Source organism: Myxine glutinosa, chromosome 6 (assembly GCF_964187855.1).
Source record: "Myxine glutinosa chromosome 6, kmMyxGlut1.1, whole genome shotgun sequence".
NCBI lineage: Eukaryota > Metazoa > Chordata > Myxini > Myxiniformes > Myxinidae > Myxine > Myxine glutinosa.
In genome coordinates this window covers 160,691,640-160,715,335 of record NC_136266.1, presented here as the reverse complement: position 1 = coordinate 160,715,335, position 23,696 = coordinate 160,691,640, and the positions used below count along the sequence as shown (strand labels likewise).

The 23,696-nt window shown below is 53.8% G+C and overlaps 1 protein-coding gene across 1 annotated transcript in view; it reads right to left on the bottom strand.

Annotated features, from left to right (window-relative positions):
* The window catches only part of NPHP4 (nephrocystin 4), a 174,946-nt gene that overhangs the window by 66,102 nt on the left and 85,148 nt on the right, over positions 1-23,696 (bottom strand). Inside the window, exons 8-9 of the mRNA XM_078779516.1 lie at positions 14,742-14,953; positions 12,744-12,970 (exon numbers count right to left, since the gene is read on the bottom strand). Coding sequence (XP_078635642.1) covers positions 12,744-12,970; positions 14,742-14,953 — 439 coding nt within the window. The remainder of the gene's footprint in view (positions 1-12,743; positions 12,971-14,741; positions 14,954-23,696) is intronic.

Here is a 23,696-nt window from a genome sequence, read left to right as displayed (position 1 = left end):
GACAAGCCCGTTTTTCGGGCAACAATATATATACACATTTATGTCGGGAAGTTTGCCCGGCAAAAGCTATACCGGGCATGCCCGGGTATCAAGGGCGAGCCTTGGAAAGGCGAGTCTGGACCTGCCCGGGCGTGTTTGGCTGCGGCCTGGCAAGTCGAAGCTGGGCGTGCCCGGGCGCTCTGGGCGAGCACTGGAAAGGCGATAGCGGGCATGCCCGGACGCTCTGGGCGAGCCCTGGAAAGGCGATAGCGGGCATGCCCGGACGCTCTGGGCGAGCCCTGGAAAGGCGATAGCGGGCATGCCCGGACGCTCTGGGCGAGCCCTGGAAAGGCGATAGCGGGCATGCCCAGACGCTCTGGGCGAGCCCTGGAAAGGCGAGAGCGGGCATGCCCGGAAAAGACGAGACCGGGCGTGCCCGGGAGGTTCGGGCGTGCCCGGGAACAGTGAGTCCGGGCATGCCCGGGAGAGGCGCGTCTGGCCGTGTTCTGGCCGGTGCAAGGCGATTATGTACATCCAGCGGTAACCGCTACACACGCCCCTCCAGAATCGACCTGCACCGGCAGGGTCAATTTAAGGGGGGTCCGGATGACCCGGCCGAAGCGACCCCTGGAGGGTCGTGGGGAGGGGTCTGACGTGGTGGTGGGTGGTCGAGCGGGGGGAACTGTGGACGGGGGGTGGCCTCGCCGCGGAGGAAGGGCCAACCGTGGTGGTCGGTCGACGTCCATGTACACCGGTTTGAGGCGGTCCACAGAAATCCGGTCCGGCCGGCCGCCGAAGTCGACGATGAAAGACTTGTCGCCCCGTCGCAGGACCCGGAAGGGCCCGTCGTACGGCGGCCGGAGTGGCCCCCGGTGCGCGTCATGACGCACAAAGACGTACTCCGCTGTGCGAAGCGCCGGGGGGACGTAGGACTGGGGGCCACCGTGGCGGGACGTCGGCACGGGGGCAAATCGTCGGGCGGCCTCCTGGAGGTCCGAGCGCTGGCGAGCGGCGGACCAGGGACTGGTAGCGTCAGGCACGAATTCGCCCGGGACGCGGAGTGGCTGGCCGTAGACGAGCTCGGCGGCGGACGCCTGGAGGTCTTCCTTGGGGGCCGTGCGAAGGCCCAAAAGGACCCACGGCAGCCGGTCGGCCCAACCGTCGTCCTGAAGGCCGGCCATGAGTGCGGCCTTCATGGAGCGGTGAAACCGCTCGCACAACCCATTGGCTTGGGGGTGGTAGGCCGTGGTGCGGTGCAGCGTGACCCCCAACGAACGGGCGACCGCGCCCCAAAGCTCAGACGTGAACTGTGGGCCGCGGTCGGACGAGATGTCCGCTGGTGCGCCGAAGCGCGCGACCCAGGTGGCGATGAACGCCTGCGCCACGTCGGCGGTGGTGGTGGAGGTGAGGGGCACCGCCTCCAGCCACCTGGTGGTCCTGTCCACCATGGTGAGCAGGTGGGTGAACCCCCGCGAGGGGGGCAGGGGACCCACCAGGTCCACGTGGACGTGGTCGAAACGCCGTTCAGGCACGGCGAAAGGTGCCAGCGGGGCCTGGGTGTGGCGGTGGACCTTGGCTCGCTGGCAGGCCGTGCAGGCGTTGGCCCAGTCGCGGATGTTTCGTCGAAGGCCGTGCCAGACGAAACGCGCCGACACCAGCTTCTGAGAAGCTTTCCGGCCCGGGTGAGAAAGGCCGTGGATGGAGGCGAAGATGCGGCGCTGCCAGGAAACGGGCATGATGGGGCGAGGCTGGCCCTGGGAGACGTCGCAGAGCAGGACGGTGCCCGCGAAGGGGATGTCGGCCAGGCGGAGGCCCGTGTCCGCCACGTGGAGTGCCTGCACCGAGGCGTCGGTGGTCTGGTCGGCCGCCATGAGCGTGAAGTCCACGCCGAGGTGGACCGCGTTCGCGCTGGCCCGCGAAAGGCAGTCGGCCACGGCGTTGTCTTTGCCGGCGACGTGCTGGATGTCCGTGGTGAACTCCGACACGGCGGAGAGGTGGCGCTGCTGGCGGGCTGACCACGGCTCTGTGACCTTAGCCATTGCGTAGACCAACGGCTTGTGGTCGACGAAAGCCGTGAACGGGCGGCCCTCCAGGAGGTGTCGGAAATGGCGAACGGCCAGGAATAGCCCGAGCAGCACGTGGTCGAACGTGCTGTAGTTTAACTCGTTCGGCCGGAGTTGCCGGCTGAAAAAAGCGAGTGGCTGCCAAACCCCGTCCACCCATTGCTCATGGACGGCGCCCACCGCGTAGTTGGAGGCGTCCGTAGTGAGGGCGATGGGCGCGTTGAGCACCGGGTGAGCCAGCAGCGTTGCGTCGGCGAGGGCCCGTTTGGCACTGGCGAAAGCCGCGTCCATGGCCGCGGACCAAACAATGTCATGCTTGGCCGGCTTGCCCCGGAGGGCCTCGTAAAGGGGCCGCATGAGCTGAGCAGCGCGGGGCACGAATCGGTGATAAAAATTCACCATGCCGAGGAACTCTTGGAGGGCCTTGATGGAACGGGGACGCGGGAACGTGGTGATGGCCTCGACCTTGGTCGGCAGCGGCACGGCCCCGGTCTTGGTGATGCGGTGGCCCAAAAAGTCAACGGTCGTCGCGCCGAAGTGGCATTTGACCGGGTTGACAATTAAGCCGTGCTCGCTGAGGCGACCGAACAGTGTTCGGAGGTGGAGGAGGTGCTCGGCGCGGGACGTGCTGGCGACGAGGATGTCGTCCAGATAGACGAAAAGAAACGGCAGGTCGCGCAGCACGCCGTCCATCAAGCGCTGGAACGCCTGGGCCGCGTTCTTGAGGCCAAACGGCATCCGCAAAAATTCGAACAGGCCGAACGGCGTGATGACGGCCGTCTTCGGGACGTCGGCCGCCCGGACAGGTACCTGGTGGTAGCCCCGTATCAGGTCAATTTTCGAAAAGATGACCCGTCCCGCCAAACGGGCGGAAAAGTCCTGAATATGCGGGATCGGGTACCTGTCGGGGGTGGTAGCGTCATTGAGATGGCGGTAGTCGCCACACGGGCGCCATCCACCCCCCGGCTTTGGCACGATGTGCAGTGGCGAGGCCCACGCGCTATCGGAGCGCCGCACGATGCCGAGGTGCTCCAACGCGTCGAATTCGGCCTTTGCCATGGCGAGCTTGGCTGGGTCGAGGCGGCGGGCCCTGGCGTAGACCGGCGGGCCCATAGTGGGTATGTGGTGCTCGATCCCGTGCCGCACCGCGACGGCCGAAAACGTCGGCCGCGTGAGGGCCGGGAATTCCACGAGCAGGCGAGCGAACTCGTTCGTTGCCGGGAGGGCGCACGCCAGTTCGGTCGGCGCGGAGCTGCTCATTGTGCACGCCAGGGAGCTGAAGGTCTCAGCGTGGACAAGGCGACGTCGTTTGACGTCGACCAGCAGCCCGTGCGCGCAGAGGAAGTCGGCGCCCAGCAAAGCCACGGGGACGCTGGCGGTAACAAAAGTCCATTGAAAGCGCTGGCTGCCGATGCAGAGGGTGACGACGCGTGGGCCGAAAGTGCGTATGGCCGAGCCATTAGCAGCGACCAAAGAGGGGCCGCAAACTGCGTCCAGCCTGTTCTGCTCGGAGGCAGGTATGACGCTCAGTTGGGCGCCGGTGTCGCACAGGAAACGCCGTCCAGACGCTTTGTCCCGAATAAACAGCAAGTTGCCCGAGTGGCCGGCGCTCATGGCTGGGAATGAACGCCGGCCCGGCTGTTTCCCGACCTGCCGAAAGTGCACGGGGGCCGGCATGTCCGAGCCTTGTGTCCGAACCTGGCGTGGTAATAACACCACGCCCGGTCAGGTGGAGGCCCCGGCCGTCGTGTCGGAAGCGGGCGGTGCGGCGTGGCGGCCGCCAGTTGCACCGGCAGTTCGGCCTCCAACCGCGCAGGGCGCTCGGGCGTCGTGGGTGTCGCCTCGGACGGCGGCGGGCTCCAGGTAACCGCGCCGATGTGCTGGCCCGCCGAGGAGATCTTATCGGCTTCCCTGGCGAGGGCACGGGAATCCGTGATCAACGTGCCAGCCAGGGCGAGGCGTACCGGGTTAGGCAGCTGACGGAGGAACAGCTCCCGGAACAGGAATGCCGGAGAGTGCTCGCCAAGCAACGAGAGCATATAGTCCATGCGCTCGGACGGGCGCGTGTCGCCGAGCTCGGGCAGGTCAAGCAGGCGCCGTGCGCGTGCTGCCGGTGAGAGGGCGAAAGCGCCGAGGAGGAGCGTCTTCAGCGCGTCGTATTTGTCAGCAGCCGGCGGGTGCTGGAGGAGGCTCAAGGCGCGGGCTGCGGTGGCGGAACCGAGCGCCGCCACAACATGGTGGAAGCGGGTGTCGTCCGCGGTGATGCCTCGCAGGGCGAACTGGGAGTCCGCCTGGGCGAACCAAACAGCCGCGTGAGCCTCCCAGAAGGTAGGCAGTTTAAGCATCACTGCCGTATCCATGTCGGTAGGTCACCAATGAAGGAACTGCGCTCCAACGCGAGTCGAAAGAGTTGACGCGACCAAAGACAGAATTCGTCCGAGTTGCTTTATTGAAACAAAACAGCTCAGGTATTCTGACAAGCCCGTTTTTCGGGCAACAATATATATACACATTTATGTCGGGAAGTTTGCCCGGCAAAAGCTATACCGGGCATGCCCGGGTATCAAGGGCGAGCCTTGGAAAGGCGAGTCTGGACCTGCCCGGGCGTGTTTGGCTGCGGCCTGGCAAGTCGAGGCTGGGCGTGCCCGGGCGCTCTGGGCGAGCACTGGAAAGGCGATAGCGGGCATGCCCGGACGCTCTGGGCGAGCCCTGGAAAGGCGATAGCGGGCATGCCCGGACGCTCTGGGCGAGCCCTGGAAAGGCGATAGCGGGCATGCCCGGACGCTCTGGGCGAGCCCTGGAAAGGCGATAGCGGGCATGCCCGGACGCTCTGGGCGAGCCCTGGAAAGGCGATAGCGGGCATGCCCGGACGCTCTGGGCGAGCCCTGGAAAGGCGAGAGCGGGCATGCCCGGGAAAGACGAGACCGGGCGTGCCCGGGAGGTTCGGGCGTGCCCGGGAACAGTGAGTCCAGGCATGCCCGGGAGAGGCGCGTCTGGCCGTGTTCTGGCCGGTGCAAGGCGATTATGTACATCCAGCGGTAACCGCTACAGGATAAACGTCGTGCCAGTGCTTTCGCAAAAATCTTACAGTCAACTGATACAAGCGAAAAAGGCCGCCAACTCGTGATGAGCTGTGGATCTCCTTTCTTCGGAAGGAGCATCACCACCGCTCTACGGCAGCTGAGACGAAGTTCACCACCTTCATTGCTTTCTTCAAGGACCTGTAGCAAGCAAGGGCCTACAAGTGTCCAGAAAGTCCAGACCTAGTGCTGTTCCTATAGTCATAGATATCAGTGACTGTTCCAGCTCATGTAACGTCAATGGAGTTCCAAGATTCACTTTATGCTCTTCTCTTAACTGAGGCAGCTCCGTTGTAAACTGCTCCATTGCACTCTCTTGCACTTCCTCATTAGAAAATAAGTTTTCGAACACAGCATAGCGATTTGCATGTGCCGCCGCCATTTCGTTGGTGAACGAACACACACACAAACCCCACCCCTAACCATCGATCCTCAGCAGGAGGGGGAAAATAAAATTTAAATTAAAGAAAAATCAAAACTACCAAATAAACTGTCTAAGCCAAACGGCAATGAAGCTCAAATAAATACTGTATAATATAAAGAAAACAATCGTTTTCAACAAAAAGGAGGTGCACGGTGAGCCTCAAAAAGTCACCCGACACACTTTTCTTTCGATGAAACGATTAATGCTGCCTCTCGTCTAAACCACACGCTGTGGGCGCTCTGTCTTTCTCATCTCAAAAGGAATGGGGAAGGTAAAAGAATGAGGGAGAACAAACAGGATGAATCAACACAAATAATGAAGGTAAGGAGGGAAACAAAACTGAAGGTTGAGGGGGGTGGAGGGGGCTGGGGAAAAAAGGGAGGACAGAGAATACCAGAAAAGAGGAAGATAGATTATAAACGAACAAAACACAGAAACGCAACAACAAACTACACACGCACGTACACTGCCGCCATGATGCCACACCCAACTCACAACACGCCAGCAGGGGACGACAGAGAGAGAGTGAGAGAAGGAGAGAGTGAGAGAAGGAGAGAGTGAGAGAAGGAGAGAGTGAGAGAGGGAGAGAGTGAGAGAGGGAGAGAGTGAGAGAGTGAGAGAGGGAGAGAGTGAGAGAGGGAGAGAGTGAGAGAGGGAGAGAGTGAGAGAGGGAGAGAGTGAGAGAGGGAGAGAGTGAGAGAGTGAGAGAGTGAGAGAGTGAGAGAGGGAGAGAGTGAGAGAGGGAGAGAGTGAGAGAGTGAGAGTGAGAGAGGGAGAGAGGGAGAGAGGGAGAGAGGGAGAGAGGGAGAGAGTGAGAGAGTGAGATAGTGAGAGAGGGAGAGAGGGAGAGAGGGAGAGAGGGAGAGAGGGAGAGAGTGAGAGAGGGAGAGAGTGAGAGATGGAGAGAGGGAGAGAGTGAGAGAAGGAGAGAGTGAGAGAAGGAGAGAGTGAGAGAAGGAGAGAGTGAGAGAAGGAGAGAGTGAGAGAAGGAGAGAGTGAGAGAAGGAGAGAGTGAGAGAAGGAGAGAGTGAGAGAGGGAGAGAGTGAGAGAGGGAGAGAGTGAGAGAGTGAGAGAGTGAGAGAGTGAGAGAGTGAGAGAGGGAGAGAGGGAGAGAGGGAGAGAGTGAGAGAGGGAGAGAGTGAGAGAGGGAGAGAGGGAGAGAGGGAGAGAGTGAGAGAGTGAGAGAGTGAGATAGTGAGAGAGGGAGAGAGGGAGAGAGGGAGAGAGTGAGAGAGGGAGAGAGGGAGAGAGTGAGAGAGGGAGAGAGTGAGAGAGGGAGAGAGTGAGAGAGGGAGAGAGGGAGAGAGGGAGAGAGTGAGAGAGGGAGAGAGTGAGAGAGTGAGAGAGGGAGAGAGTGAGAGAGTGAGATAGTGAGAGAGGGAGAGAGGGAGAGAGGGAGAGAGGGAGAGAGGGAGAGGGGGAGAGAGGGAGAGAGTGAGAGAGTGAGAGATGGAGAGAGGGAGAGAGGGAGAGAGGGAGAGAGGGAGAGAGGGAGAGAGTGAGAGAGGGAGAGAGTGAGAGAGGGAGAGAGTGAGAGAGGGAGAGAGGGAGAGAGTGAGAGAGTGAGAGAGTGAGAGAGTGAGAGAGGGAGAGAGGGAGAGAGGGAGAGAGGGAGAGAAGGAGAGAGGGAGAGAAGGAGAGAGGGAGAGAAGGAGAGAGGGAGAGAAGGAGAGAGGGGGGAAGGAGAGAGGGAGAGAAGGAGAGAGGGAGAGAAGGAGAGAGTGAGAGAAGGAGAGAGTGAGAGAAGGAGAGAGTGAGAGAAGGAGAGAGTGAGAGAAGGAGAGAGTGAGAGAAGGAGAGAGAAGGAGAGAGAAGGAGAGAGAAGGAGAGAAGGAGAGAAGGAGAGAGTGAGAGAGTGAGAGAGTGAGAGAGTGAGAGAAGGAGAGAGTGAGAGAGTGAGAGAGTGAGAGAGTGAGAGAGTGAGAGAGTGAGAGAGTGAGAGAGTGAGAGAGAGAGAGAGAGAGAGAGAGAGAGAAAAAAAATAGTGTGTCCCCTATAACTCCAAGACCATGAAACCTCGCAGCACAAAACTTTGCATGCATACTAAGGGAGCTCCAAGGGAGTGCATGAATGAAAATGGGGTATTTGGGTGAATTAAACACCCCCTTTGAAGATATTTTAGGGGTGCTCATCAAAAAAAGAAAAAAAAGAAAAAAAAAGAAGCCTTACCAAGATGGTGGCACACCATCTTGGTCAACCTGCTTTCACTTCACAAAGGTCTTAACCCGCCATTTTGTTTCGGCTTGCTCAACAATGCCTCGACTTGGAACAGGTCGCAACGGTTTCTGTACAATAAAGTTCAGTTTTTTTTCACTTTCCTCACTCATATCACCGAATGCCTGATCTTCACACCTCTGAACCGCTGTATAAATCACTTTTGTAGGTGCTATAGTTTTGAAATTAGGAGCTCGGAGCAATGTGATTTTTCCTACTTCTCTGCATTGAGTGAGCTCCCAAGGTTAATCGCGACAAAACTTTATAGGATTATATTTTTCACCCCAATGCACCTTACTAGGGTTTTTAAACAGTCATTTTCACACAATTCATAACTTATATAACTAGATGATATTCATAGAATACTTACCCTGCGCAATCCAAAATGCGAGGCAACTCTATTTATTTCTTTGATCCAATATGACTGCCAGACAACGTGAGCGATGACATCATAAATGTATATTCTCGAATATAATTGTTGCATCAATCACGCTTAATTAATTTCAAACTGATCAGACGAAGCGTTGCCCCTGTCGAATTACGACGTCATAATTATGGCACAAATCACGTCATCATTAACAACACCTATTCCCCATCTGGAGTTCTTTACAATGAGGCACGTTTCAATTTTTTCCATCGAGTGGTTTTGGAGATATAGAGGTGCAACGTTTTTAATTTTTTTTTCCAAGATGGTGCCTGTACCACACGACCCATGACATCATGATTATCATTAAAATATTCTACAGGAGGAGGTTTTCCTATGGTGAAAATTTTGTGTCCATCAGACCAACAGTTGCTGAGAAAAAAAAAAATCATAATGATGGGATAAGTATTGTACTTGTCGAATTATGACATCATCGGTACCTTAATTATCACATCATCATCACATCTTATTCCCCAAGGGGAGTACTTGTCAATGAGCCATGTTTCAATTTTTTTCCATGCAGCGGTTTCGGAGCTATAGGTGCAACGTTTTTCGATTTTTCCAAGATGGCGCCTGGACCACGTTACATATGATGTCACAATTATCATCTTACTATAATTCACCAAATGTCTGTCCGTTCGTTCGAAGGTACCGCAATAACAGCTCAACCGATCGCAACGATATTTTGGGTGGGTCTTCCTGGGACCCCTGGGAGTAAAATAGGGTATATTGTTTTTCCAATTTTTCTGTTTACCAATTTTCCAGTTTTTCCAAACACGATGGAATAATATTTACCGATATGAACAGTGATGTGGCTTTTGTTGAAATTCTACAAATACTGTTTATTCTACGTACCAGGAGAGAGTAGCTCGACTCCTGACGAACTCTTCCTATATAAACGTGCGGCTCCGAAGTAACATGGCAGCATGTGCCAAGCCACTGAGAAACAGGTGTAGCGGTCGCGTCCGTGTTACAGATTCGGCGCGCACTCTTCACACATAAACGTGCGACTGAGAAAGACGTGCAGCGGCCGCTTCCGTTTTGCAGAATTCAATCTTTTTTCAAAATGGGTGCCATGTACCGTTTAGATTTTGATGATTTGCGTGTGATATGATTCAACGGATGTTTATATGAATCGTTTAAAATAAAAAAAGCCTTCAATTTCTGATATTTTGCCTTTTCATTTGGGCTTCCCAATTGAAGCTCCGCCCATAGGGCGGGTACCGTTGCTCATTTAAAAAATTCCACAGGAGGAGCCACTCATATTCTGAAAATTTCATGTCCATCGGACTAACAGTTGCAGAGGAATTTATTTTTATGGCGTAGCCCATAGGGCAAAGCCGTCCAGAACAGTGTTTGTCCGTCTGTATGTATGTATGTATGTATGTATGTATGTATGTATGTATGTATGTCCCCTCAAACGTATACCAATCAGAGCTGAGGATCTGGTCAAATGACAGGGTGATGTGATTACGTCTGATGTCATTACGGCGGTACAGCGGCTGACTCTCCACACATCGCCATTTTGATTTATATGCCTAACATATCGTTGAACCTGTCATATATCACAATCGCCATGCTCTACCTTTACATTTTTCATTCAGTGTGAAACACAAAAATACCGATAGTTAAAATGACCCATGAAATATAGAAAGCATCGGCGTTACGTCTCTTCCAACAAAACGGTACATACCCAACCTTTGTGAGGTACATAGATTAGAGTAGATCTTCTCTCAGTTCTGTAAATGAAACTTACCTCATGGATGTCTAGATTCCTCCAAATTTCTTTGTTTTATGTTATAAACAGCATTAGCGACTGTTTAAAAAGCTAATCATGTGTGTTTGTGGTTTATAATATTTTACAAGCCCGGCTACGCCGCTGTTAGACTTTCGGTCTTGTTTCATACTGATCAGATCTAGCGTTGTACTTGTCGAATCATGACGTCATAATGAAGGCACCAATGAGCTAATCATCAACATATCTTATTCCCCATGGGGAGGACTACAGGTCGCGCAAGATCTGCCTGCAACCCTCTTATGGTTAAACTGCCAAAATCAAGACTCTCTGCTCACCTTCACTCCTTCATTCCTCTTTTCTCCCACCTCTGGAACAAACTCCCTCACTCTCTTCAATCCCACTCCACCCTCCAGGTCTTTAAAACAGCTGTTCACCACCATCTCTTATCTTCCCCCATCCAAAACCTTGATCTTTTCTACCCCCGCTAATTTCACCCCAATTCCACTTTTTTTAAATACCAACTTCTGTCCTGGAAGTCCTTGGTGTCCTTGTGTTTTATACTTCTCCCTCCCCCCTCCCCCTTTCCACGCCTCCTCCCCCCAAGCCCTCTCCCTTCCACACATCCCCCTGCTCTCAAATGTTGTGTTTGTGTGCTTCCCCTTCTCTCCCCGTCTTGTCTTCCGCTCCCTCTTTTTATATATTTTGTTTGTCTGGTTGATTTGTTTGTGAAGTAAATGTTAGCTCTTTCACGAGCCTCGATTCAGTATACAAAAAAAAGAAAAAAAAAGAAAAAAGTACTTGACAATGAGCCATGTTTCATTTTTTTCCCATTCAGCGATTTGAGAGATATAGAGGTGTAACGTTTTCCAAGATGGCGTCCGTACCACGTGACCTATGACGTCACAATTATGAATAAAAAAATTCGACAGGCGGAGGCGCTCCAATGGTAAAATTTCGTGTCAATCGGACCAGCGAAATGCGAGGAAATACATTTTTAAAATGCAGACACGTATGCACATACGCCACATGTACGCACATATGCCACCGAATGCCTAACCCTGCTTTTTGCTTCGAGAGTGCAGGGTAATAAACACATGAGCCACCACCTGTCGCCATCTCTAAGGGTTGCTCCATGTATACAATGCTATATAAAAAGGCCAATTTTTTTTCGGATTTCAACCCGGGTACCAATATAACTGGTGAGATGCTGAGCTCCGATCATCAAATTATGGTGTCAGATGTGAAAAATAAATGTTAATTAGGAAGTTACAATGATCAGAGAGATCGGCAAAGGAGTCACGTGACCTCTCAAATGCGCTAATTTTGATTGAGGAGTGTGATTTACACAAAGCCTTAGAGGTAACATACATTAAACCACATGATAAAACTCAGGAGTCGTGCACCTGTTGGAGGCCTTTTGTTCAGGCCTAGAACGAACAAGGAGACTGGGGGAGGGAGAGGGGAGACTGGGGGAGGGGGAAAAGAGACTGAGAGAGGAAGAGAGCAGACTGGGGAAGGGGGAGAGGAGATTGTGGGAGGGGGAGAGGAGACTGGGGGAGAGGGAGAGGAGACTGGGGGAGGGGGAGAGGAGACTGGGGAAGGGGGAGAGGAGAATGGGGGAGGGGGAGAGGAGACTGGGGGAGAGGGAGAGGAGACTGGGAGAGCGGGAGAGGAGACTGGGGAAGGGGGAGAGGAGAATGGGGGAGGGGGAGAGGAGACTGGGGGAGGAGGAGAGGAGACTGAGGAGGGGGAAAGGAGAGTGAGGAGGAGTTGGAAAGGAATGAGGGGAGAGGAGTAAAGCGACCGCCACTCTCCCCGTGTTTGACCCACTCTCCCCCGTGTGTGACCCACTCCCATGTGTGTGACCCACTTCCCGGTGCAGTGTGCGTGATGTGGGAGGGAGAGGATTTGAGCTCTTGAAGTCACATTTTACTTTAGGTGTAATTACACATTTAAAAAAAATAATTTTTTGTATACAAGATCGAGGCTCGTGAAAGAGCTAACATTAATCACACAGAAAGACAAACCGACACATAAAACATATAACAAGGGGAACGGTAGACAAGATGGGGAGAGAGGGGGAAGGACACAAACGCAACATTTGAGAGCAGGGACATCGAGAGATCTGTGGGAGGGAGAGGGCTTGGGGGGAGGTGGGAGATGTATCAAACATATGGACACTGCAAAGACTTCCAGGAAAGAAGTTGGAATTTCAAAAAAAGTGGATCTGGGGTGAATTAGCGGGGATAAAAAAGATCAAGGTTTTGGATGGGGGAAGATAAGAGATGGTGGTGAACAGCTCTTTTAAAGACCTGGAGGGAGGAGTGGGATTGAAGGGAGTGTGGGAGTTTGTTCCAGAGGCGGGAGGAAAGAAGAATGAAAGAGTGAAGGTGAGCAGAGAGCCTAGATTTCGGCAGTTTAACCAAATTCAATTTAATTTAAATTTAATTTAAATTTAATTTAAACTTAATTTAAATTATAATTTAAATTTAATTTAAATTAAATTTCGGCAGTTTCAAACTATTTCCCATGTGCACGCACATGCATTCACATGTTATCAGAAGTAAATAAATGATGTAGATTACATCATTTGTGGATCTGATAAATTGCAGTGACCATTATGTAAAACTGAATGTGCAGCATCTAAATGAAGATGTCCAAATGTCACACACGTCCATGCCCGTGGGATTCCCACGGGTGACCCCACCAGAATCAAACATGTTTTAAATCTCAGATTCATTATACATTTCAAGCAAACCTGCACATATTGCACACATCAATCGATAACTTCAGTCTGAAGGATGTAAACACTTCAAAAACCTGAGTTCTGGGTCGCTGCTCTGAACGTTCACGGTGTGTGCCATCTCGTGCGGGTTCTGCAAAGCGAATTCAAAGAATTCGGCCATTCCAGGTGAGGCATGGACGACGTGTCGTGTGGACAGCGCTAGGCGGAGCAAGTTGCTGATACTGTCCACCTTGGCCCGCTCTCGAAATTCCTCCACAAGTCGTAGATCTCGCTCACGCTGCTTCCTCTCATTGCGAAGTGGCTGAAATAGACAAATAGGTAACGGGCACCTTGTTTGAACACAGTGATCTCTGCGGTACAATTGGATGTAGTAGGGACATATGAACATCATTGAAAGTGCAAGGAGCACAAGCTCTTTTGTCGTGGATGAATGGTACTGACTATATTATGCTACATTTCTCCTCGCCGACCTGTGCCATAATGAGTGTGCTAACTGTGACACAAGTGTTCAAAGTGACGTTTATGTGTGTGACAAAAGTGTGCAAAGCGATGCATAACCACGTTCATCTTCCTTTCCTTTGAAGACATCATTCCACATTTGGAGTTGGTCTGTTGACTGTTCTGTAACCATGGTTCATAATGTCGGAAGGTGAACACTAAAAAATAGGAAACCGTTTGCGAGAGACGAGATAGAGCCATTGTCTATAGGAGGGGCAGGAAGGGTCATGTCATTACTTCTTTGTGGGGTATATAGAGTACCGTAGATCTTTACTCAGTTCTGTAAGTAAAATTTGCCTTACTGATGTCAGAATTTCTCCAAATTTATTTCAGTTTAATGTTAAACAGCATTTTCAGTTTGCGAGGGATGTTTCAGTATGCTCGTGGAGTGGGAGGTGCCATCACTGCCAGCGGGGAAGTTCAAGAGGAAGAAGCGGCAACGGAAGAGGGAGTGCGTGGACGAGCGGTCGGACAAGGTACTACCTGTGGAGAGTGCGTGGAGGGCACTCTGCTGAATCAGCCAGCCACTCTCGAGGGTTGCCTTTGGAGACGGGACCATCGTGGACGTGGGAGGAAGCCAGTGGGCAACGACTACATGGAGTAGGTAGCAGATGCAAGTCGCAGGGTGAAGCCGCGTCGGGCCGAACAAGGCCGGCCATTGTTTTCTGCGCTTACTGGGACATCGCGTGGACGACGGTGTGAAAGTAATACTTTCAGAGATTGACCTCAGGGTTCTCTTTTTCCACTCATTTGATTGGTCTATAACGGCTGAAATAAATCCATTCAGCCTTCACCTGGCTTAAGAACTACTTAATGGTTGTTCACCCGAGCATCCCCACGACAATAATGCTTGGAATGCAGAATAAGATCAGATAAACTCCATGTATTTGTCCATTACATGGACAAACTTTGTCTTTGTCTAACTTTGTCTAACTTTGCTTGAAATGTATGAAAAGGACTCTGGAGTCAACTAATGTATTTGTCCTGCATGTGTTTTAGGTACAAACTCTTCCATGATCCTGAGATCAGTATTAAAAACAAAGATTCACTTTGAGTTTCTAAGGAGGTGTTTCAAGCAAGTTAACAAATGGGCGCATAACATTCTTTATATGCTCAGCAAGTGAAGAACCACCTTTCGAGGCCATTTTTCCCCGCAGAGCAGGGGTTCGCCTTTTTCGGGCACAGTGGCCCCCTTTTTGAAGCAATGTTTTATGGCCGGATGCCCTTCCTGCCGTCAACACTGTTAGTCGCCCCTTGCGACACACAGGGAATTACCAGTGTACTGGTACTCAATTTGCTGACCTCAGAAGGATGACAGGCTGAGTCAACACCCCTGGTGTTAATTCAGCGATCGACCGGGATTGGAACCCAGGATCCTTGGATCCCAAGCCAGCTCCCTAACCGCAAAGCCAACACAAGGCTTATATGCTCAGCAAGTGGATGTCTCAAAATCAATCTTTGGCCTTTCATCGAACATTCAGGAAAACTTTCAGGTGAGGACCGGCAATTGAGGTTATCGGATGCATTGATGCAGTAAACAAACCGAAAGAAGTGGCCATTAGCAGAGGACTCACCAGAGCTCTGTCAGTTGACGCCATGCCTCGAGAGGCTTCTGCTTGCCGTACGGCCTCCATGCGGTGAAGTCGCCGATCACGTCCAGACACTTCAGCTCGCAGTCCTGGCTCAGACGCGACCGCATCCGCTCGCCGTGACAGCAGCAGGGGTGCCAATGAACTGTCAACGTCTGCCATCCTCGTGGCCTGGACAGCACGACGATGTACCTTACCTAGGAGAAAAAAAAATTCAAACAAAATTAAAAAGACCATTTGTATTATTCATCTTTATCTCCACCCATACCTACTAACTTAGATTGTTGCACAATATTCCTTTGAAATCGAGTTGTGCTTATCAAAGACAACAGTGGATAATTGTTATTGGTGGTCATGATAGCATTGCCACATATAAGTTGTCTTCAAGTTTACTTCAAGAAGGAGACTTCTTTAACATATTGCTTAACATCACATCCATCCCCACCTTTGTGAGATGACTGTGTTGCTGAACATACCAGAGTACATTGTTTACTCCCTGTTGATACAATAAACAAGAGGGAGATTTGCTTTGCAATACATGTCCCTGACCGGTCCCGATATTTTGCATAGTAAAGCAATAACAAATTCTAAAAATTGATGAAACGGCCTGAAACTCCAACTTGTTCTGCAACTTGACAAATTAAAGCCATGTACATAGTTTCAGTTGAATATGTTGAAGGGTATGAGAAAACTAGAACAATGTGACTGTGTCGCCAATATGCCTCCACATAGTCCTACAACGGGTAGATGCCCTCGTTCACTGTCCTAAAAATATACAAGTTTGATTTAAATCCCTTCAGCTGTTTTCAAGTATCACATTTTCACCAGCCATGACAGATTTCACATCGATCGGTGAAGCAGTTGCAGAGAAGGGATTTAAAAAAAAAAAAATGGCTTTCAAGCTAATGTGGCTGCCACGCCCCGTGACATATAGTGGGGCGGCTTAGCCCAAATATTCAAAAGAATTGTGCATTTTGTGATACAAGCACCAAATTTGGCACAAATGTACATTAATATGTTGCGAACATTTTCAGATATTGGGCCACTTGAAATTCCGTAATTTTTTTTTTCTAATTTTTTCAAATTTCGTAATTTCAAATTTTTCGGGTGACACCGTCACAATTTCGGTCTTCGAGGCCGGCCGATAGGCAAAGTGTGACCGGAAGGGACGAGGTTCTCCTGACCACGTGGCCCTCGATCTGGGAAGCGAGAGGCGTTCCATTAGTGGACGCGCCCCTCACGCCCGACTTTTGGGCGGCCCCGGCAGGCCGTTTGTTTTGACGTTCCGTGACAGGCTCCGCACCCCCACCTCCGGGCCGACCGGAAGCTTGTGCTGAGTACATCATACCTGAACAACTCAGTGAGGCAGAACACAGCAGTGCACACCAGGGTGACCCCTTCAGTGCATAAACCAATTAACCTGTCCACTGCAGGGCATATAGAAATGAAGTTATTTTCTGCATATAATAATAATATAAGTTCAGTTCTATATAACAATTTCTGTTATCACCACTACCACTACAACTACCACTACTACAAGCTTTGTCTGGAATTTTGTGGACTAACAGACAAACAGACATACAGACAAGCTGGGATCAAAACATTACCTCCTTCCACCATTGAGTGTAGAGGTAAACATCATGGAAATTATATCATGCCCTAGATTTAATTCATGCTTACCCGTGTATTTGCTTCACTGGTTCACAAGGTCTTTTGCATACATGTAATTCAGACTCTCGTCTTCATTGCTGACCACACAATGTTCGCAATGAAGGAACTGCGCTCCAACGCGAGTCGAAAGAATTGACGCGACCAAAGACGGAATTCGTCCGAGTTGCTTTATTGAAACAAAACAGCTCAGGTATTCTGACAAGCCCGTTTTTCGGGCAACAATATATATACACATTTATGTCGGGAAGTTTGCCCGGCAAAAGCTATACCGGGCATGCCCGGGTATCAAGGGCGAGCCTTGGAAAGGCGAGTCTGGACCTGCCCGGGTGTGTTTGGCTGCGGCCTGGCAAGTCGAGGCTGGGCGTGCCCGGGCGCTCTGGGCGAGCACTGGAAAGGCGATAGCGGGCATGCCCGGACGCTCTGGGCGAGCCCTGGAAAGGCGATAGCGGGCATGCCCGGACGCTCTGGGCGTGCCCTGGAAAGGCGATAGCGGGCATGCCCGGACGCTCTGGGCGAGCCCTGGAAAGGCGATAGCGGGCATGCCCGGGAAAGACGAGACCGGGCGTGCCCGGGAGGTTCGGGCGTGCCCGGGAACAGTGAGTCCGGGCATGCCCGGGAGAGGCGCGTCTGGCCGTGTTCTGGCCGGTGCAAGGCGATTATGTACATCCAGCGGTAACCGCTACACACGCCCCTCCAGAATCGACCTGCACCGGCAGGGTCAATTTAAGGGGGGTCCGGATGACCCGGCCGAAGCGACCCCTGGAGGGTCGTGGGGAGGGGTCTGACGTGGTGGTGGGTGGTCGAGCGGGGGGAACTGTGGACGGGGGGCGGCCTCGCCGCGGAGGAAGGGCCAACCGTGGTGGTCGGTCGACGTCCATGTGCGCCGGTTTGAGGCGGTCCACAGAAATCCGGTCCGGCCGGCCGCCGAAGTCGACGATGAAAGACTTGTCGCCCCGTCGCAAGACCCGGAAGGGCCCGTCGTACGGCGGCCGGAGTGGCCCCCGGTGTGCGTCATGACGCACAAAGACGTACTCCGCTGTGCGAAGCGCCGGGGGGACGTAGGACTGGGGGCCACCGTGGCGGGACGTCGGCACGGGGGCAAATCGTCGGGCGGCCTCCTGGAGGTCCGAGCGCTGGCGAGCGGCGGACCAGGGACTGGTAGCGTCAGGCACGAATTCGCCCGGGACGCGGAGTGGCTGGCCGTAGACGAGCTCGGCGGCGGACGCCTGGAGGTCTTCCTTGGGGGCCGTGCGAAGGCCCAAAAGGACCCACGGCAGCCGGTCGGCCCAACCGTCGTCCTGAAGGCCGGCCATGAGTGCGGCCTTCATGGAGCGGTGAAACCGCTCGCACAACCCATTGGCTTGGGGGTGGTAGGCCGTGGTGCGGTGCAGCGTGACCCCCAACGAACGGGCGACCGCGCCCCAAAGCTCAGACGTGAACTGTGGGCCGCGGTCGGACGAGATGTCCGCTGGTGCGCCGAAGCGCGCGACCCAGGTGGCGATGAACGCCTGCGCCACGTCGGCGGTGGTGGTGGAGGTGAGGGGCACGGCCTCCGGCCACCTGGTGGTCCTGTCCACCATGGTGAGCAGGTGGGTGAACCCCCGCGAGGGGCGCAGGGGACCCACCAGGTCCACGTGGACGTGGTCGAAACGCCGTTCAGGCACGGCGAAAGGTGCCAGCGGGGCCTGGGTGTGGCGGTGGACCTTGGCTCGCTGGCAGGCCGTGCAGGCGTTGGCCCAGTCGCGGATGTTTCGTCGAAGGCCGTGCCAGACGAAACGCGCCGACACCAGCTTCTGAGAAGCTTTCCGGCCCGGGTGAGAAAGGCCGTGGATGGAGGCGAAGATGCGGCGCTGCCAGGAAACGGGCACGATGGGGCGAGGCTGGCCCTGGGAGACGTCGCAGAGCAGGACGGTGCCCGCGAAGGGGATGTCGGCCAGGCGGAGGCCCGTGTCCGCCACGCGGAGTGCCTGCACCGAGGCGTCGGTGGTCTGGTCGGCCGCCATGAGCGTGAAGTCCACGCCGAGGTGGACCGCGTTCTCGCTGGCCCGCGAAAGGCAGTCGGCCACGGCGTTGTCTTTGCCGGCGACGTGCTGGATGTCCGTGGTGAACTCCGACACGGCGGAGAGGTGGCGCTGCTGGCGGGCCGACCACGGCTCCGTGACCTTAGCCATTGCGTAGACCAACGGCTTGTGGTCGACGAAAGCCGTGAACGGGCGGCCCTCCAGGAGGTGTCGGAAATGGCGAACGGCCAGGAATAGCCCGAGCAGCTCGCGGTCGAACGTGCTGTAGTTTAACTCGTTCGGCCGGAGTTGCCGGCTGAAAAAAGCGAGTGGCTGCCAAACCCCGTCCACCCATTGCTCATGGATGGCGCCCACCGCGTAGTTGGAGGCGTCCGTAGTGAGGGCGATGGGCGCGTTGAGCACCGGGTGAGCCAGCAGCGTTGCGTCGGCGAGGGCCCGTTTGGCACTGGCGAAGGCCGCGTCCATGGCCGCGGACCAAACAATGTCATGCTTGGCCGGCTTGCCCCGGAGGGCCTCGTAAAGGGGCCGCATGAGCTGAGCAGCGCGGGGCACGAATCGGTGATAAAAATTCACCATGCCGAGGAACTCTTGGAGGGCCTTGATGGAACGGGGACGCGGGAACGTGGTGATGGCCTCGACCTTGGTCGGCAGCGGCACGGCCCCGGCCTTGGTGATGCGGTGGCCCAAAAAGTCAACGGTCGTCGCGCCGAAGTGGCATTTGACCGGGTTGACAATTAAGCCGTGCTCGCTGAGGCGACCGAACAGTGTTCGGAGGTGGAGGAGGTGCTCAGCGCGGGACGTGCTGGCGACGAGGATGTCGTCCAGATAGACGAAAAGAAACGGCAGGTCGCGCAGCACGCCGTCCATCAAGCGCTGGAACGCCTGGGCCGCGTTCTTGAGGCCAAACGGCATCCGCAAAAATTCGAACAGGCCGAACGGCGTGATGACGGCCGTCTTCGGGACGTCGGCCGCCCGGACAGGTACCTGGTGGTAGCCCCGTATCAGGTCAATTTTCGAAAAGATGACCCGTCCCGCCAAACGGGCGGAAAAGTCCTGAATATGCGGGATCGGGTACCTGTCGGGGGTGGTAGCGTCATTGAGACGGCGGTAGTCGCCACACGGGCGCCATCCACCCCCCGGCTTTGGCACGATGTGCAGTGGCGAGGCCCACGCGCTATCGGAGCGCCGCACGATGCCGAGGTGCTCCAACGCGTCGAATTCGGCCTTTGCCACGGCGAGCTTGGCTGGGTCGAGGCGGCGGGCCCTGGCGTAGACCGGCGGGCCCATAGTGGGTATGTGGTGCTCGATCCCGTGCCGCACCGCGACGGCCGAAAACGTCGGCCGCGTGAGGGCCGGGAATTCCACGAGCAGGCGAGCGAACTCGTTCGTTACCGGGAGGGCGCACGCCAGTTCGGTCGGCGCGGAGCTGCTCATTGTGCACGCCAGGGAGCTGAAGGTCTCGGCGTGGACAAGGCGACGTCGTTTGACGTCGACCAGCAGCCCGTGCGCGCAGAGGAAGTCGGCGCCCAGCAAAGCCACGGGGACGCTGGCGGTAACAAAAGTCCATTGAAAGCGCTGGCTGCCGAAGCAGAGGGTGACGACGCGTGGGCCGAAAGTGCGTATGGCCGAGCCATTAGCAGCGACCAAAGAGGGGCCGCAAACTGCGTCCAGCCTGTCCTGCTCGGAGGCAGGTATGACGCTCAGTTGGGCGCCGGTGTCGCACAGGAAACGCCGTCCAGACGCTTTGTCCCGAATAAACAGCAAGTTGCCCGAGTGGCCGGCGCTCATGGCTGGGAATGAACGCCGGCCCGGCTGTTTCCCGACCTGCCGAAAGTGCACGGGGGCCGGCATGTCCGAGCCTTGTGTCCGAACCTGGCGTGGTAATAACACCACGCCCGGTCAGGTGGAGGCCCCGGCCGTCGTGTCGGAAGCGGGCGGTGCGGCGTGGCGGCCGCCAGTTGCACCGGCAGTTCGGCCTCCAACCGCGCAGGGCGCTCGGGCGTCGTGGGCGTCGCCTCGGACGGCGGCGGGCTCCAGGTAACCGCGCCGATGTGCTGGCCCGCCGAGGAGATCTTATCGGCTTCCCTGGCGAGGGCGCGGGAATCCGTGATCAACGTGCCAGCCAGGGCGAGGCGTACCGGGTTAGGCAGCTGACGGAGGAACAGCTCCCGGAACAGGAATGCCGGAGAGTGCTCGCCGAGCAACGAGAGCATATAGTCCATGCGCTCGGACGGGCGCGTGTCGCCGAGCTTGGGCAGGTCAAGCAGGCGCCGTGCGCGTGCTGCCGGTGAGAGGGCGAAAGCGCCGAGGAGGAGCGTCTTCAGCGCGTCGTATTTGTCAGCAGCCGGCGGGTGCTGGAGGAGGCTCAAGGCGCGGGCCGCGGTGGCGGGACCGAGCGCCGCCACAACATGGTGGAAGCGGGTGTCGTCCGCGGTGATGCCTCGCAGGGCGAACTGGGAGTCCGCCAGGGCGAACCAAACAGCCGCGTGAGTCTCCCAGAAGGTAGGCAGTTTAAGCGTCACTGCCGTATCCATGTCGGTAGGTCACCAATGAAGGAACTGCGCTCCAACGCGAGTCGAAAGAATTGACGCGACCAAAGACGGAATTCGTCCGAGTTGCTTTATTGAAACAAAACAGCTCAGGTATTCTGACAAGCCCGTTTTTCGGGCAACAATATATATACACATTTATGTCGGGAAGTTTGCCCGGCAAAAGCTATACCGGGCATGCCCGGGTATCAAGGGCGAGCCTTGGAAAGGCGAGTCTGGACCTGCCCGGGCGTGTTTGGCTGCGGCCTGGCAAGTCGAGGCTGGGCGTGCCCGGGCGCTCTGGGCGAGCACTGGAAAGGCGATAGCGGGCATGCCCGGACGCTCTGGGCGAGCCCTGGAAAGGCGATAGCGGGCATGCCCGGACGCTCTGGGCGTGCCCTGGAAAGGCGATAGCGGGCATGCCCGGACATATTAATGTACATTTGTGCCAAATTTGGTGCTTGTATCACAAAATGCACAATTCTTTTGAATATTTGGGCTAAGCCGCCCCACTATATCGGCCGGCCTCGACGACCGAAATTGTGACGGTGTCACCCGAAAAATTTGAAATTACGAAATTCGAAAAAAATTGAAAAAAAAAATTACGGAATTTCAAGTGGCCCAATATCTGAAAATGTTCGCAACATATTAATGTACATTTGTGCCAAATTTGGTGCTTGTATCACAAAATGCACAACAGGTTTGCTATGCTGCTACACTAATATGACCTTAAACTAGAGTAAACAAGACCGGAAGTCTAACAGCGGCGTAGCTGGGCTTGTAAAATATTATAAACGACAAACACGTGATTAGCTTTTTAAACAGTCGCTGATGCTGTCTATAACATTAAACAAAGAAATTTGGAGGAATCCAGACATCCATGAGGTAAGTTTTACTTACAGAATTGAGGGAAGATCTACTGTAATCTATATACCCCACAAGGGTTGGCCAAATAACATGAAAAGTGGCGTTTTTCGTAGCGGCCTTTTGAAAGTCACCAATTAAGGTTTTGTTGTGAAAACCACCAATGAAACCCACTTTTCCTGCTGTTTAACACGAAACTGAAAGGGAGGAAGATCTTACCATTCATTTACCAAGCAGCTCAGCTAGCTAGCGCTTGCCAAGCCAGCCATTCCTTAAGGGTTTTGAATGAAGTGCTTGCTCGAATGCTTCAACCAAATGGCTATCTCTCCACAAGAAACGTGGTAAATGAACATACACCCAATGTTCTTGAGACCCCACCATAGATCGCCTGTAATATTTATACCCCAAAGAGGAATGACCCTTTCTGTCGCTCCCGTAGCGAGCGGGTGTACTCGTAAATTAAAATGTCGGTCGGTGGAGTCAGCCGTCGTAATGACATCATCGACGTAATGACGTAGCGTGACGGCCGGACACAAAACTGCCGTTACTTTCATATATTGAAGATGACTATGCTTTCGATATTTGATGAATATTTTAACAATCGGTTTGTTTGTGTTTCACACTGCATGAAAATGTAAAGGTAGAGCATGGCGATTGTGATGTATGACAGGTTCAACTATATGTTCGGCATGAACGGCATATCTATCTATAATTCCAGTAATCTCTGTCTGTCTGTCTGTACGTCTGTACGTTTGTCTGTGACCGCTGTTTCTCGACAACCACGGGTCCGATATACTTTTAACTTGCCAGGTATATTGCTGGGGACCCGAGGATGTGCCTTTTCAAGGTTTCATATTAATCGGACAATTACTTACCGAGCTATGTCCAAAAAACGATTCAACCAATCAGAGAGCAGCGAACGATCGCGTGTGCCGAACGTGGCGGGCACACTCTGCCTCGGATGGCACATTTGAGAGCGTATTCATTTATTTCACGTTTGCAAACTATGTTGGCGTTAAACTATGTTTTACAACTAATAAAAACGAATTTGCGATTCATTCGCTTTCCTGCGCGTTTGTGTACGCGATGGCGATTTCTTTACCAAACTCCGGAAGCCGTTCGCTTTGGACCGAACCATTGCATGTAAATAGAGGGGGGGGGATTGTCACCACTCGCAAGCCGTTCGCTTTGGACCAAACCATTTCATGTAAATAGAGGGGGGGGATATAATTTTAGATATAGATATAGTACGGGCATGCCCTAGTCTATCTATAATTCCAGTAATCTCTGTTTGTACGTTTGTACGTTTGTACGTTTGTCTGTGACCGCTGTTTCTCGACAACCACGGGTCCGATATACTTTTAACTTGCCAGGTATATTGCTGGGGACCCGAGGATGTGCCTTTTCAAGGTTTCATATTAATCGGACAATTACTTACCGAGCTATGTCCAAAAAACGATTCAACCAATCAGAGAGCAGCGAGCTATCGCGTGTGCCGAACGTGGCGAACACACTCTGCCTCGGATGGCACATTTGAGAGCGTATTCATTTATTTCACGTTTGCAAACTATGTTGGCGCTATGTTGGCGTTAAACTATGTTTTAAAACTAATAAAAACGAATTTGCGATTCATCATAACTGCGATATACGACCTTCCGGAGCTCCCGTGAGAGCGTGCGCCATTACGGATAGTAATTCAATTAAAAACATAAAAACATTGTCCCAATTCAGTCAGAGCGAAGGGCGTTGTTTTAAGCGAAGAGCGTTTTATTTTTCCCCTTAAATTCAGTCGCCGGACGGTGAAAGCTTTTTTTTGGGGGCAGCTACTGGCAGCCACGTACGGCCAATCACAGGAC